This window comes from Hemicordylus capensis, chromosome 2, assembly GCF_027244095.1.
Source record: "Hemicordylus capensis ecotype Gifberg chromosome 2, rHemCap1.1.pri, whole genome shotgun sequence".
In the NCBI taxonomy this organism is placed as follows: Eukaryota; Metazoa; Chordata; class Lepidosauria; order Squamata; family Cordylidae; genus Hemicordylus; species Hemicordylus capensis.
Genome location: NC_069658.1, coordinates 203,022,337 through 203,038,380, shown reverse-complemented (window position 1 = coordinate 203,038,380; position 16,044 = coordinate 203,022,337). Strand labels below are relative to the sequence as shown.

At 45.1% G+C, this 16,044-nt stretch overlaps 1 protein-coding gene across 1 annotated transcript; it reads left to right on the top strand.

Annotated features, from left to right (window-relative positions):
• The first annotated feature begins 3,805 nt into the window (after positions 1 to 3,805).
• Positions 3,806 to 15,583, top strand: LOC128343754 (25-hydroxyvitamin D-1 alpha hydroxylase, mitochondrial). The gene is made up of 9 exons (XM_053293186.1): positions 3,806 to 3,835; positions 5,282 to 5,472; positions 7,284 to 7,480; positions 8,368 to 8,568; positions 9,484 to 9,647; positions 10,378 to 10,544; positions 11,597 to 11,678; positions 13,142 to 13,339; positions 14,712 to 15,583. The coding sequence occupies exons 1-9, from the start codon at positions 3,806 to 3,808 to the stop codon at positions 14,823 to 14,825; spliced, it is 1,344 nt and encodes a 447-aa protein (XP_053149161.1). The 3' UTR covers positions 14,826 to 15,583.
• Positions 15,584 to 16,044: the final 461 nt, after the last annotated feature.

The following is a 16,044-nucleotide window of genomic DNA, read 5'->3' as shown; positions in this document are numbered from 1 at the left end:
CTAGAGGCCATGGGAGGAGACAGGATCTTGGTCTGATCCAGCCCACCCAACAAGGCGAGGGTCCCTTCTTTTGCTTTATTGTAAAGCTCCATGCTTGATGGTGCTGTACCAGGGCCGGACTGGGGCACTGAGAGGGCAGTGGAATGTATGTGGGGAGGGCACGGAGTTTTGAGCAGAATAGGTAATTAAGGATGGGAGTTGGGGCACAGGGGCGCCACACGGGTAGGGTGCACCGGGAATATGCCCTGTTGCCCTGTGGGGCATATTCGAGCCTGTGCTGTACAATCCGAGCCTGTGCTGTACAAATAATCATAACTAATGACTCGCTGTAAATGTGGGAAATGCATTTAAAAAAAACACAAAACCATCTAACATCATTATCACGATTATTGTAATTCATTCATATTATTAATTCTTGTTAATGTTACAGTCTGAAGTTGCCACTTGATCATGATTGAGTACTCTGACTTCACTAGACGTTTCTCCATCTAAAAATAGCGCTGATTTTTTAATCCTGATATTTTAACACCGGCGCAGCCCGATCCTACCCGTGTTTACGGTGATCTCAAAAGGTTTTATGCCCAAACTAGTCTGCACAGGACTAGTTTGAGACTGTAAAGACTGCAGCTTTACAAAACTCGTTCTTGTCCTTGCAATCGGAGTGTTTTAAAGATAGGTCAAAGGCTGGGTATTCCACTATTTCTTCACTTCAATGCATGTTTACGGGCGATGTTCGAATCTGCGTTATGTGCGAAATGGGATTAGTCGTTATTTCGGATTAAATTAATTCGGAGTGAAAGGATGTGATGATCGCGTGCAATCGGTGCGCTAGGATTTATGAGCAGAACACTAAGCATTACTCTGCTTTCTGTCCCCACCAAATACAGGCAAATTGAAAATCTGTATGACTGAAGCGGCTCGAGAGATCCTGGGAAAGCACGAGGCTTCCTTTCGGTCGCTGAACAACTTGGTTGCCCCCTCCAGTTATTTTTCGGTAGTACTCCTCGATTCTTGCCAGAACAACACCCTACCACCTCCAGCGCTCTCACTCAACGGGCACAGTGACGCACCCAGAGTAGGCGGGGATTGGTAATGAGCTGTGCAGGGGGCGTTCGCCACATGTGCCCAAGGTAAATAAAAGGCCGCCAAGAAGATGCCGCTAGTAAAGAATTTCGCTATTCGAACTGTTGATGTGCTTAAGCTGTCCAAGGACGACACAAGATGCCTCAAACACTCAAGCTGGCCAGCAGGACATCTCTGCTTGCGAGGTTCTTTCCTGAGCTATGGGCTCAGCCTTTCTTCAGTTCTCAGGCAAAGATTGTTAAAAGAACCCACAAGACCCTGGAGGAGATGCCAGGACCCAACGCTCTTAGCTTCCTCTCTGACCTCTTCTGCAAAAAGGGGCTATCAAGACTGCATGAACTTCAGGTAGGTTTTTGGTCATGTCTGCTGTCCTGTACAGGATGAAGGGTACACCTGACTTTATAGGGAATTAGAATTATCTGAACAGGAAAGAGACTTTAAAAACTTTATCCAGTCCTTTTATCTCAGTGCCTTGAGGCTTGAATGCCCTTCTTATCTACATTAATTAAGGTTTGGTTGGTTTTTATCTATGCTTGGCCTCAGAGAAAATAAAATACAAAATTGTTTGAGGGTGGGGTTTTTTTAAGCATTTGATTTATTGAATCTGATCATAGTGGTGTAGAAGTATGGAAGTTTTTTTAGTTTCACATAAGTCTTCATCTTGTAGAGTTCTGTGAAAGTGAAAAACCTCATGTACTAAGTTTGATCTGATAAAACTGACCATTCTCAAACGGATTCTGCGAAAGAAGGTGGTGGTTCCTGCCCCCTCCACACACTTTTTTTTAACAGATGGGTAACTGAGGCTGAGAGATAATGGGCAGAATCCAGAAGATGTATGTTGCAAGTGACGGATGCTGCAGCCCACCATGCCATATTCCATACTGTTCCAGAGGGTCTCTTGACTCACAGGAGCAGCTAAGCAGCTTTGGGGTGACATCAAAGGGTTTGCATAGGGAAGAACAAGGTTGGAAAGCCCCATTGCACAAGCAGAACCCCACATGGTTTTCTGGACTCAGCCAATTATGTGTCTAAGACCACCCATTTTTCTCATTGGATGGCACTCTAGTCTTCCCTCCATCGATCCCCTAGAGACTCTCTAGAAAGTTTGTTCCCTGTGGATACACCTGTGAGATAATCCAGTGCCTTGCAACCCTGAGGCAAAGGAAGAAGTGAGCCCCAAAGTGAAAGACTATTCCTTAAAAGATGCCAGGAGCCCTTATAAAGAAGCATTCCCCAATACCTGGTAGAATTTTGTAAGTTTAAAATCCTGGCTGCTTAAAAAAGATAATGGGAACTGGGCATCAGCAATTTCATTCCAAAAGCAAAGAGAAATGGGAACTGAAAACAATAAGAGTTTCCCACAGCCCTCCTATTGGATAATATATTATCACTACTTGTTTATGCAATTAAAACATGTGCCCTACAAGGATCCTCCCTCAGGTGTACTTAGAACTTGCGACATTCACTACACGTCTCCAACCAGGCTTGTAAAATGCTATTTAAATAGTGTAGACTAAGCACACTATTTCTCAGCTTGCTTGTCAACACAGACCTGTGTAAGCTTGGCAGTAGGACAGGTTGACATTACTCTTCTTACTGAGCTGAGCAGAATGATTTTGGTTTGCAGGGTAAACCACCTGTGTCTTTAAATACTACCTGAAACCAAATAAAAGCCTTGCGTGCTTCTGAGGGGGGCGTGCATAAAAGGCAGCATTGTAGCCTACCCTGCTTGCTCCAAACACATGCATTAAACAAGCATGGCAAACGGCGTGCAGCTTAATTTTCTTACTTACTTTATATGTAAGTTATTAACAAGACTGAAATCCTGCCATTTAAATTTCTTAGCAATGCCTGTTTTTCATGGGACATCCTTGCACATCAAATGTGGACACGATATTTGTTTAGATGTTTCTAGGTACAAAACCAAAACCAAATCAGCAGAAGTATTATTGTTAGTATTTTTAATATACCACTTAATAACTGAAGAATCAGTGTGGTCCCATGGATGCAGAGACTAGAGTTCACATCCTGCCTCAGTCTTAGACACATTGAGTGACCTTGACTATGTAAAGACAAACCCTCTCAGCCATAGTTCTCTTTCTGCTAACACAGTGGAGACTGTAATGCCAGATGATGACGACGACACAGGACATAATCCAACCAAAGTAAGCACTTGCATGGCCCAAGACTGTGCATGTTTGCACAGAAGTTAAGTCCCAGTCTGTTCAATAGAGTTTATTCCCAAATAAAGCTGCATCTGATACACACATAAAACCCATTGGTTTCTATGGGATAGTTTAAGCATGTGTGATTCCCATTGATATCAATGGGAATTAAAAGTACATAGCTTTGGCTAGGTTGTGACCTGTTGCAAGGATAGGCATGATATAGCTTGTAAAACACGCTTTGCATATAAATCAAAGGGTCTTGTTTTGTTTACTGAAACATAACTCAGCAAAAAAATTCCCCTTTTGAATTGGTATCAGGTGTGATTGTCAGCTCAGTGAGTGAGGTGGATGGTTTCAGCATAAAACACACCCCTTCTAAATTTAATTAAGACAACAATTAATTAATCTAGCCACTCCTATCTGCCTTCATCACTCGAGGAATGTATTTCTGAGGACTTTTTTTTCGTAAAGAGACCTTTCTGGTATAGCTTATGATGCCCCTAGGTTATGCTGCTGGCCAGACAGACTTCTTCTCACTGAAGTTTCCTTGCAACATGGCTCTTCTTGACTGCATCACAGAGAAGGTATCTACTTTTCAGTGATACAGCTCTAGCAACAAATTTTAGTTACCCATCTGCCACAGTTAGCAGCTAGTTTTGCCAGAGGACCACTCAGAGAAGAGGATAGTAAGTAATGTGACACCACCTCCTAATGATTCCTGGTTTTGCAGCTCTTTTACCTCTGAAAATGAATGAAAGGGGGAAGCAATACCTTGTGAAGATCAGATCTGGCAGCTGCTGCCATTTGCTAACCCTTCCACATTGCTTCTACATACAGCTAAATAGATGCCCGGTCATCTCTTTCTCTGCTGGTTGTGTGCACCTTTTAACTTTGGCTGGTCTTTGCAATTGTTCAACACATTGTCTTTTTACTCCTATTTCCTGTTGTCCACCACACACGTGCACTCAAATTATTGTGCATGTGTGTAAACCTTCAATCAACAGAACATTTCTAATTGTGAACAGTACAAAGTTACTTAAGGACATAACAGAAACTGGTATTTCTTAAAAGTGCCTTCCGTTCTCTTGAGGATCTGCATAGTGTTCAAGCCCTGAACTTGTTTGTCATCAAAACAAAAACTCCAGGTGCCTGGAGTTACAGCCAGAGAATGCGAATGCAAATGGAAACCTTTAAATAAGCACTGCATAGAGGCATAGCTCGATATGTCTCTTATCATATATTTAATAGCCTACATCACATGGATTGTGGTCCAGACCATTAAGCACTTTTGTCCTATTGATTTCAGTGGGAGAATTGGGCATCATTGTTTTCAGTGGGAGAGTTTATATCTCTTTCACTAAAACCAATAGGACTTAATTGTTTCAGTTTGGCAGGATTGTGTTGAGCGCTGTTGATGGAGTCCTTTTTGCATTTTGTGTTACAGGACATTACTATCATTTTTTCATACATCTTTTCATGGTAATCATATCTGGCTTGAAGTTGCTATCCATAGATACATGCAGAAGTAATGTTCTTTTGGGCTTCTGTGAATGCATATTCCAGTAGTAGCATGTGGTCCCAAAGGTGCTATAATACAACAGCATGGCTTTGTGTTCATCAGCATGCAGAGTAGATGCTTCTTCTGCCTGGATTTAGGGTTACCACCATTTTTTCTGATAGGACGCCTATGTTCTTCTGTGAAGTACAGAAATTCAATAGGAAAACCTTTCCCCTCATGGAGATGCAATATTAGAGAAAGCTACTCCTCTTACATTTCTGCTTTCACTTAACTGTTAAAAGACATAGGACACAGAGTTCTGTGTAGTTCAGCATAGGAGCTATGTCAAGAAAAAGTTTGGCATCGTCATACTTCATTTAGAAAATCCTTCTACAGGACTGGAATTCAGCAAATGAGATAATAAAGGAGCACCTCCTTGCTCCATGATAAAGTGGGAAAGAACTATGTTTTTCAGTGTTTGGAAGCCTGTTTCACTATGGTATCTAACAAGTTGTTCTGTGCTTTGTTCTAGATTGAAGGCAAAGCTAAGTTTGGTCCAGTATGGAAGACCAGATTTGGGCCCATTCTCACTGTCAACGTAGCAGATCCTAGTCTTATCGAGCAGGTGTTGAGACAAGAGGGCAAACACCCCATCCGCTCTGACCTCTGCTCCTGGAAGGATTATAGGGTGTGCCGGGGCCATGCATATGGGCTGCTTACTGCGTAAGTATTCACTGCTGGGGCTTCACGCATGTGGTTTGATGAGCTCCATATTGCAGAAGGCAGGTTTCAGTTAAAAGCTGTCAGTCAGAATCATGGTGGTCAGTCATCCCACCTCTTTTGAACAAGGACCCAAGGTGGCCCAAATCCACTAACAGACATCTCTAATGACAAACTTAAATTTTCATAAATGCACTCAAATACCTGCTCATCAAGCCAGCCCTACAAATAATGCCTCCCCCATTTACAAATCCCTAAGGCTTTCTTGAATAATAATATTTACTTAATTATATTTATATACTGCCAGTCAATAAATCTCACCGCAGTTTACAACAATTTTACTGCAGGGCCGGAAAACCTGCAAATTCAGGCCATGGTGGACTTGCCTTAATAAATGTTTTCCAGAACCCCAGGCTTTTTCCCTTAACAATTGTTGGCTGATAGCCGAGGTAGCAGCTTCCTCTAGTCACTTCTAGGAGATTTTCAAGAGGCTAGGCCTGTTTGGATATGATGTGATACAGCAGCCATTCTGGGGGAAACCCTGAGAGCCTGCTGTTTCTCCAAAGCTGGTAGCCTTATATTCTACTGAGACATGATAGAAGTTATTGGGTGGGACCACAGGGCTATTAAGAGCCACGTGTGGGGCTTGCCTTTGTTGTCAATTCCTGTAATGTCAAACTGTATCTAACTCCCCAGATACTGGAGGCAGTTACATAATTTACCACCTACACACACACAGTGTGTAAGGTGCTGAGTCCATTTCCTGCCCGTCCCTGCTATCTTTAGTACTCTCACCAGAAGAATGAGGTGGCAGCTTTCTTACTCTTTAGGTGGCCCACCTGCCACAAAGGGGTGTGGCTCTCCCGGATTAGAATGCAAAGGCCTAAAGGCCCAGCTATGATGCCATTGTTGGGCCTTCAGGCCTGTCTGGGATTGCCAGGTCTCCTGAGACTCGGAGACGGCATTTGGGAGTGATGCCTGACAGATAGAGGGTGGAGTTTAAGGGAGTGGAGCCTCATGGGGTTAAGGGCCAAGGTCTGGCTGTGCTGAGTGGCTCCTGAGCGAAGCCTGTTAGACATATAGCGGCAGACTTTGCTGGCTGCTCCGTGGTGGATGCAGTCTGTTCGGAGCAACAGCCCTCGGTCCATTCCTGTCTGAAATGTTTCGTACAAGTCTTCTCCATGAATGCTTTAGTTAGAGTTTGTGTTTCACCCTGAGGAGCATCTGACTCCAGATGCTGAGCTTGCTGCTCCTATGGTTACAATAGATACAATCCCCAGTTAAATGGGTGTAAGGAGCCCCTGGATCCAGCAACCCATCTTCTTGTGGCTTCCTGCTCCTCACTGTCTCTCAGTTGTTTCCTGGAAATGTGTCACACTGGAACTGCAGGCTGCTTCCTGGGCTTGCGCAAAGGACAAGCTGAGTGTGAGGAATCTGTTCAAGGCACTAAGCAATTGATGACTCAGGTCCTTCTTGGTGGGAGTGTTCTCATCCGCTGGGGCTGGGCTAGTGCTTCCGCTGTCTAGACACAGGATGTGAGTAATAAGAAGAGGAAATGTAAAGCAACAGGCAGGCTTCCTACGGCTGCACTCTCTCTAAGCACAGCCCTCTCCTTCCCCATAATATTTGCTTATGATTTATAGGTGTGCTTTATCCTTCCTGTAGAGAGGAAATGCATAGATCCCAAAGCTGACGGCTTGGGCTGCTGTGTGCTTTTGCTTTGAGATGGAAGGACTTTTTCCCCCTGCCCCAAGTTTTTTCCATGCACTTCGCCTGCCCGGCAAACTAACCGAGGCCTCTATCCTCCTTTACAGGGAAGGTGAGGAGTGGCAGAAAATCCGCAGCATCCTAGGGAAGCATATGTTGAAGCCTAAGGAAGCGGAGTCCTACACAGGCACTTTGAACGACGTGGTTAGTGATTTGGTCCGCCGGCTGGAGCACCAGCGGAGTCTCCATGAGCAGCACGTAGTGAAGAATGTGGCTGACGAGTTCTACAAGTTTGGATTAGAAGGTACAACTCTTTAGGAATGACATGTAGGGATGGGGAAAACTTGGATGGGTCTCTGCCCTTGATGCTGTAGCTCTGGGCCAAGCGACCTTCTGCACTAAATGCATAACTTGGCCCTTTGTCTCTTGATTCCCAAACTTAAATCATGGCTACAAGTCAGGACTAGAATTGCAGCATACAGGGAGAGGATATTTAACCCTTCGCCTGACACAGCAGTATGGGAATGCATGCCTCCCTCTGCCACCAAAAACTGCTGTTAGCTCCAGGAGGGAAATTTCTCCCCGTGCCAGTTTGTACTTCCTCCTGTCTAGCAGAACAAATTGTGCAAGTTGGAAGTAAATTGGCCTAATTTTCATTTCTTGTGAAACGAAGCTACAAAGCTTGGCTTTTCATGGCACAGATTTATATTTGGGGGTATGTGTGGAATGGCTCTCCTGATCAAGACTACAGGGTATAGCTAGACTCACATTAGTATGTTCTGCTTTCCCCACCTCTTAGATGTGTTGGATGGCAAATGCAAGAAAGGCCAATCACATGTGCATGCACGCACGCGCACACACACACACATTTTTTCCTAACAGTGAGGTGAATATGTTGACTGTTTCAATGAATGTTGATGGATTTCTGGTGATGGTTTCAGTGGACTGTGGTTCAAAAATCCAGCTTTTAAAAAGTCAATGTCTCCCCATGTTAGAGGGGGGGAAAGCCATATGAATCAGCCTTTAATAGTCAACCTTAGAACAGCAGATGATGGCTACTGGGGTAATTTGCCCACTTTCCCCCTAAAGTAGCATCTGTATGGCTGGCCAAAAGAGAAGACAGAGCCAAGGCTGACTTTCTGATTGCATTGGCTCCAATAACTTCACTAACTCTGATTTGTTCTCTTTTAGGCATCTCTTCAGTCCTCTTTGAATCCCGCATTGGCTGCCTAGAACCAAAAGTGCCAAAGGAAACGGAGACCTTTATCAGCTCCATCAACACCATGTTTGTCATGACGCTCCTCACCATGGCAATGCCCAAGTTTTTGCACCGGATTTTCCCTAAGCCCTGGGAGAAGTTCTGTGAGTCCTGGGACTATATGTTTGAATTTGGTGAGTGTCACTGCTTCAGCTTGTTAACTTGTATTTGAGGTGCTATCTGGCCTCTGTATTACTGTAGCATCTCTCAGAAGCTTGCCGCTCATTAAGTATGGTTACATAAAAGTAGTTAACGTTTGCATTTCTCTTGCATGTGTTGAGGCAAGGAGTTGGACACTTTTTCTCTTATATACTTAAATCCCTCTTGGATGCATATGCTTCAGAATAGTTTGCAGCAGACCTAATAAGCAGTTCAGTGCGGGGGGCGGGGTGATGACAAAACCTACATTATTAAGTCCAACCAATAATCCGATCTGTAACCTTTACCACTAAGTGTACACCAATGAAGGCCTTTTATAAAAGGAAAGTATTTATAGCACAAATTTACAGCACAAAGTATTTACAGATGTTGCTAAGTTCAGACTCCAAGTGATGACTTGGCAGGGAATTCCACAGGGTTGTGGCCTCTACAAAGAAGAAAGGCAGTGGGAGAATTCTCACCCACTGGTTACAGGTTGCCTCGTATATTAAGCCAGTACAAGGCATTTGCCGTTTTTAAAATAGCTGTTCTCCAAGAGGACTAGAAACTTGTGAGTTTTTTCAAGGGATGAAATCAATCATTTCTGACTAATGATTCTGTTTGTGGTGTAACCACAGGCATGCAGCCATCTAGCTTCCTTGCTGCTGGGATCCAAGTAGGTCATGCCATAACTCTTCCTGAGCAGCACATTCCTGCTTGGAAAGCAATAAGGTTCAAGTCTATGCTTTCCCCAGGCTTCAATGCCTTTCTCCTATTTGCACTTAATAATGCAGAAACTGGTTTTAAGCAACAACTAGCTGGTCCAGGCTGTCATGTCTGTGACTGTATGTGCTTCTTGATGGGTTGTCCCAGGAGAACAAGTGTTTTATTTCTTGCCTATTCTTTTCCAGCCAAGGGACACATTGACAAACGCATGGCTGAAGTTTCAGAGAAAATATCACAGGGAGAGGTGGTGGAAGGAAAATATTTGACTTACTACCTGGCTCAGGAGAAATTGCCAATGAAATCAATCTATGGAAATGTGACTGAGCTGCTCCTGGCTGGCGTAGACACGGTAAACCTCTTTGAATATGCTAGGGCTGAGTGTTTCCTTCAGGAGTGAGCAGGATTTCTCTTCTGCTTCTAGAAGCCTTGTACATTTGGCCATTAGTTGAAATAGGCCTGTGGGGTGGAAAAGGGCAGGGAGGTTCATGTAGGGTTTGGGTGGAGTGCTGTGCTTTCCTATGGATGGTGTAGACAGGGCTGTGTTGACCCGTGTTCTAGGACATATCTCTGGCCTATGTGCCTCATTCTCTTTTCTCCCTGATCTCAAAGGAGGGCAGTCATACAGACATAAGGAGGGCTTATTTATTTGATAGATAAATTTGAGCCTAGAATTTATTTCCTGTGCCAATGCTTAGCGCGCGCGTGTGTGTGTAAAATAATATCCCTGTGCATATGCAGAGAACCTTTCGGGTCATGGGGCTTTCAGGCTAGCACCTCTAACGCCTTAGAAAGTAATTAGTGGACCCCAGGGCAGAAAACTCTTCCCATGTCTAAATTACCAATTTCTCACTGTAGTATAGAATGCATGTCTAGTCTGCTCTTAACCCTGTATAATAGGATAGGTTGATAAATTATTGCAAGGCCTTTATTCCCTCGCCATGTGAAAGAGAAGTGACTTCTGTGTTCTGTCTGCAGAGATACTACCAGTATTTTGTAGCAAAGTCCCCAATCTAACTAGGGCCCTATCCTACTACCTACTCAGCCTAATGATTAATCCAGCCCTGTTTATGTCTCTGCAGATCTCAAGCACCATGAGCTGGAGCTTGTATGAGTTGTCCCGTCACCCCCAGGTGCAGGCGGCCCTCCACAAGGAAATTACAGCAGTTATGAAGGACAATGCCATCCCGACAGCAGCTGATGTGGCCCAGATGCCCCTGCTGAAGGCAGTGGTGAAGGAGGCTCTGAGGTAAGCACTGTTGCAGAACAGAGGCAGTAGATGGGGAACTCACAGGAATTCCCCTTGTTGATATTTATCTCTGAAGCACACAAATATGATTGGGTTTGAGCTTGCCTGGAGGAACGTTCTTCTGTTTCTCAGGGCAGAGGTTGGGAGACAGAAGTTTTTGGTCTGCTGACCCTAAATTTCTAGGGCTAAGAGACCCTGGGATCATCGCAAGCTGCCTTATACCAAGTCAGACCACTGGTTGTCTAGCTCAGTATTGTCTATATTGGCTGGCAGCAGCTTCTCCAAGGTTCCAGCTAGAAGTCTTTCCCAGCCTTGGAACCTTCGATATGCAAAGCAGATGCTCTACCCCTGAGCTATGGTCCCATCCAGCTTCTTACCAACACCAGTCATGGGCCTCTGTCTTTAGATCAGCCATCCCTTGTCTTTTCACAGCACCCGATATTCAGGGGTGTGCTGCCTGCACATCTAGCTATTACAGCTAATAGCTGCCCAAATAACATGGCTGTAAAAAATCCACCTGAGTTTGTGGCCATTATCACATCTCTTGGCAGTGTGAGTTCCACACACTAGTTCATGCTTTGTGTGGGGAAAAGTCCTTCCTCTTGACTGACCTGAACCTGCTGCCAGTCAGTTCCATGGATGGGTCCTAATGAATGCCTTTGAAAGAGGCATGCCAGTTTTATGACCACCTCGATCCTCTCGGATCCCCCTTACTTAGGACATATGAGAAATAATAATGCTGATATTCCTCTAACCATTTTAAAGCAGCACTGAAGTCTGTAGTAATGACAAGGAGGGAGCCTTTACCAACCGTATGGGAAGCAATCTTATCCCATGGTTTGGCCACTTGTGTGCATTCTTTCAGCCAGGAAGGCTTCCCTGCTTCACCCTCTCTGTACACCTAAGCAGTTTGCTGCCCTGTAACAGTGCAACAGACATAGCCAGATAGCTAAACTGGACCCATGGGCATGACCCAGAAGCTTTAGCAGCAGAACAAATGTTGCAATATATGGGGGACTTGATTCATTTTGGCCTCTGATTCTTCCTTGCAGGTTGTATCCAGTGATTCCCAATAATGCACGTGTCATCTCAGACAGGGACATCCAAGTGGGAGATTACGTCATCCCTAAAAAGGTGAGGATGGTGCCATTGAATGCTAATGTTGGGGGCATAAGGCCAGGTCTGGAGTAGTGTAGAGCTAGAAAATGGGGCTGCATCCTGTCGCCGGGCCATCACTCATTAAATGCATTTGCTGAGTTTAGTTGCCGAGACAATTAAGAGGTATCTGTTCTTTCTTGGGATGGAAAGTCTGCATCTGAAGAGAAACACTACACTACACTACACTACACTGGATACTTATATACCGCTTTTCAACCAAAGCCCCCAAAGCAGTTTACATACAGAAATAAATTCAATTCAATGGCTCCCTGTCCCCAAAGGGCTCACAATCTAAAAAGAAACATAAGAAAGACACCAGCAACAGCTACTAGAGGGATGCTGTGCTGGGGTTGGATAGGGCCAGTTGCTCTCCCCCTGCTAAATAAAGAGAATCACTCCTTTGAAAAGGTGCCTCTTTGCTCAGTTAGCAGGGGATTAACTAGGCTTAAGTGGGGCTATACCAGTTCAGGTGCATGCCTGACTCCTAAATGGAGCAGGCAGGGAAGCTGCAGTTTGGCTGGCTTGCTTGAGTCATTGGGAACAGTTTTCCTTCTGCAGTGCACTTACACTCTTTTGACTCATGGTGATCTCAGCTGCATAGGCTGATGTGGGGTGGTGACCAGATGGGCTTGGCTTTGGCATTATCTTTTACTCCTTCCCACACATTACTGCATAGGCCAGAGAAGCATTAACGGCACATCATAGGCCAGAGAAGCATGGTGTGGGAGGAACAAAAGATAATGCGGCAATAAGACCAATAGTGCATGAGGCACCACACAGAGCATAGAAGCAATACAGTCCCTGCCTAGAGGATTTATAATCTACCATAGATGGACAAGAGAGTTAGCGGGATGTCAGAAATGGACATAAACATCAAGGGATAGGGGTTTTCAAACTGTGTTTGGAATCCAGAGAAGCTGATGAGGCTCTTGCCAGCTGTTCTTCTGCCCGTCAAGATCCACTGACCAAGATCTTGTTTCCCATTCACAATTTCCCCCCTACATGGGAATGTTGGGGGCCCTCTGAGTGTATGCAGGGCAGTGAAGAGGTTCAGCAACAGGTCTGGTGAATGGAGTGCACCTTAAAAAAACTTCCCAGAATCCTTGGGCCCAGGGAGGTTCCTTGGCAGATGGATGATGTGCAGGATGGGTCCCTTAACAGGAGCTGCCATTGTCCTGACGGAGGAAGAAGCCAGTGGTAGTGGCTGTGCAGGCAACAAGAGGCTAGAGTGGCTGAGTAAAGGCTTTGCTAGAAACCGGTCCTCAGGGAGGAAGTCATTGAAGGCCCAGCAGAAAGTGGATTGATGCAATGCAACCGAGGCTGGCATTCTTCGGGATGGCTCTCGATTAGCACAACTGTATCCAATGGGCTGTGTTTGTGTGCACTTTGCGTTGGGTTTCTGGATTGCTTTGCTCATGATACGCCTTCTCCTTTCTTAGACGCTGATCACCCTCTGCCATTACGCTACCTCACGTGACGAGAAGTACTTCTCCAATCCCAACTCGTTCCAGCCAGAGCGGTGGCTGCGCAAAGACGATGCACACCACCCGTATGCCTCCATCCCCTTTGGCTTTGGCAAGCGCAGCTGTGTCGGCCGCCGCATCGCAGAGCTCGAAGTGCATCTAGCTCTGGCTAGGGTGAGTGTCTGCTTGGAGAAACCCCTCTGCCAGTGTCGAGGGAGGAAATGTGGGCTTTTTCCTAAGGGCCAGCTCCTAGTATAGGAACTTAGGAAACTGCCATATACGGAGTCAGACCATAGGGACATCTAGCTCAGTGTTGTCTACACAGACTGGCAGCGGCTTCTGCAAGGTTGCAGGCAGGAAGCTCACATGAGGCAAAGATGATCTAGTCCAGTCTATACTGTTTCCAACCATGCCCAGCCAGATGCTTCAGATGTAGCAATCAGTCATGTGATGAAGTAATCATCTGACTGCTTTACCACAAACCCAGCTAGAACCTGACCTGCATTTGATGCATCACTTACATCCTGTGTGTGGAGGCGGCATGGTAAAGGCGGGCTGAGTTGCAAGCTGGGTGTGTGGCAAAGCCAGTGCAATAACCAGCTGTAACAGTGTGGATTCATCCAACTCTCTTCTCCATCACTTTGACTTTGTGAATTGACTTGGATTCCCAGGGGTGACTCTGTTCACCCGCTCTCTTGTGCATGGCGGCCATATTCCATGGGTATACAACTTGGTTTCCCCTTGGTCTTTACCTTTTATAGGTCACTTTTCAATTTTTTAAAAAAGTTCTCAAAGCAGTTCACATAGCAAAAAAAAAATAATGATAATAATACTAGGGTTCCCTATCCCCAAAAGGCTCACAGTCTAAAAAGACACACAAAGTAGTCACCAGCAACAGCCACCAGAAGGATGCTGTGCTGGGGTTGAATACCTGTTGTCATTAGACAGGAAGCTAAATACATGCCTGAATCTATTATAGGGGGAAGGTACATCTGCTTAGTCCTTGGTGTGTCTGACCCTTACTGACCCTGATGCGATTGTCCTGGCTCTCGTTTAAAGGGAGAGTAAGGTGGATGGTTGGTAGGGCCCAAGTAGGTAGGGCCCGAAAGCCAGCGTGGTGTAGTGGTTAGAGTGCTGGACTAGGACTGGGGAGACCTGAGTTCAAATCCCCATTCAGCCATGAAACTAGCTGGGTGACTCTGGGCCAGTCACTTCTCTCTCTGCCTAACCTACTTCACAGGGTTGTTGTGTGGAGAAACTGAAGTATGTAGTACACTGCTCTGGGCTCCTTGGAGGAAGAGCGGGATACAAAATGTAAAAAAATTAAAGTCTACTGGGACTGTGGTCCTAGGAAGTCATCCTGGGGCTGAGTTCTACCTTCTGCTGCAGTTCAGAAAAGATCTAATTCTGCATAGTTGGATCCACTGCTCTTGTCACTTTTCATATCACTGGGTCATGCACCTTTTACCTGTTTGCCACAGCCCCTTAGAGACGTTTTGTCTCAAAGAATGCAACTAACACAGATTCTTCCTTCCTTTCCCTACAGATCCTGATGCATTTTGAAGTGAAGCCAGAACAAGAAGGGAATGTAGTGGGACCCATGACACGCACCCTGCTGGTGCCAGAGAAGGAGATCAACCTGCAGTTTCTGAGACGCTAAATGAGCCAAAGCGGGACCACAATTTGGGACTTCCTGTTGGGGCACGACTACAGCATGGAACCTGGAGTTAATCTGCCTAGCAGAGCTGGTGGCTGATGTGTTAGAGATTGCTTAAAGAGTCCCTCATGTGCTGAACATGGGAGGAACAGGTGCTGGTGACCGAGGTCTGCTAAAGGGGCAACCTAGGGTTACTTCAGCAGCAGTCTATTTTACTGTGCCTCCAAGCTCAGTTTTGAGTGGCTCAGAAGAACCTCTCCAAAGCCAGTATTCCCAGAATGCAGAGTGCCAAAGATAAGAGAACAGCTGTAGGAAGAGCAGGATGCTTTGAGCCACTCATGCCTCCTTGCTCTACTGCAGGGTTTCAGTATTTCCAAAATTGGACTTGAAGGCGGGAGAGGATGGAGTTCAGCATCCTCCCACCCAATGACCATTTTGTGTGCTTCTGTATAGTGAACAGCAAAACCATAAACATGGTCATGTAAATGCCATGGTTTTTATTATTAATATTATGCAAATCTTTTTATATTTAATATACTGCCCCAACATATTTATATTTTTAAATAATTTATAGCAAGTTTTTATTTTTGGCTGCTTCAGCCATTTTTTAATCAAAAAAATAAACTATTTTTGTGTGTGGGGTGGGAGAATCAAATGTTATGCTCCAAAAGAGCTGAATGCCATTGTATATTTAAGAGCTACGGGAACAGTTTCTGTCACTAAAACTGTTCACTTATGGCTGTTTCTTTGGTGCTATATTTAAATGCTATTTATTGTCTTATAATAATAAATATGTACACTTTTTATATAAAAAAAATCTCTGAGTTTTTGCTGAAATCAATCCAAGCTGTGGATCGGAGAAGAAATGTTGGGGTGCTGTTTCTCCACAATGAACTCAAACTTGCTATTCCTGGGGGACTCTGCTTTTGTGAAGGGGGCTAGAGATCACCAGCAGAGAATTCCCAACACCCTATTTGTCAAAGTTCACTTTCACTCTGAGACCTATGGATTTTGCATTATGATTTGTTGCTCCATATTTTCAGTCCATAGTGCAGCTCTTCTGGCAATAGAATCGCTACAATTCCTGTTGGGGATGGGGCTGTATCTCAGTGGTAGAGCATCTGCTTTGCGTGCAGAATATGTGTGCAGGTTCAATCTCTGGCCTCTCCAGGTTGGGCTGGGAAAGACTCCTGCCTGACATTTTGGAGAGCAGCTGTCAGTA

Bases quoted from the DNA above. Each gene is read 5' to 3' on its own strand.
- LOC128343754 (XM_053293186.1), top strand. From the start codon at position 3,806: ATGGCTCTTCTTGACTGCATCACAGAGAAG. The intron at 3,836-5,281 runs GTATCTACTTTT...GCTTTGTTCTAG, and splicing joins TTGACTGCATCACAGAGAAG to ATTGAAGGCAAAGCTAAGTT. The intron at 7,481-8,367 runs GTACAACTCTTT...GTTCTCTTTTAG, and splicing joins CTACAAGTTTGGATTAGAAG to GCATCTCTTCAGTCCTCTTT.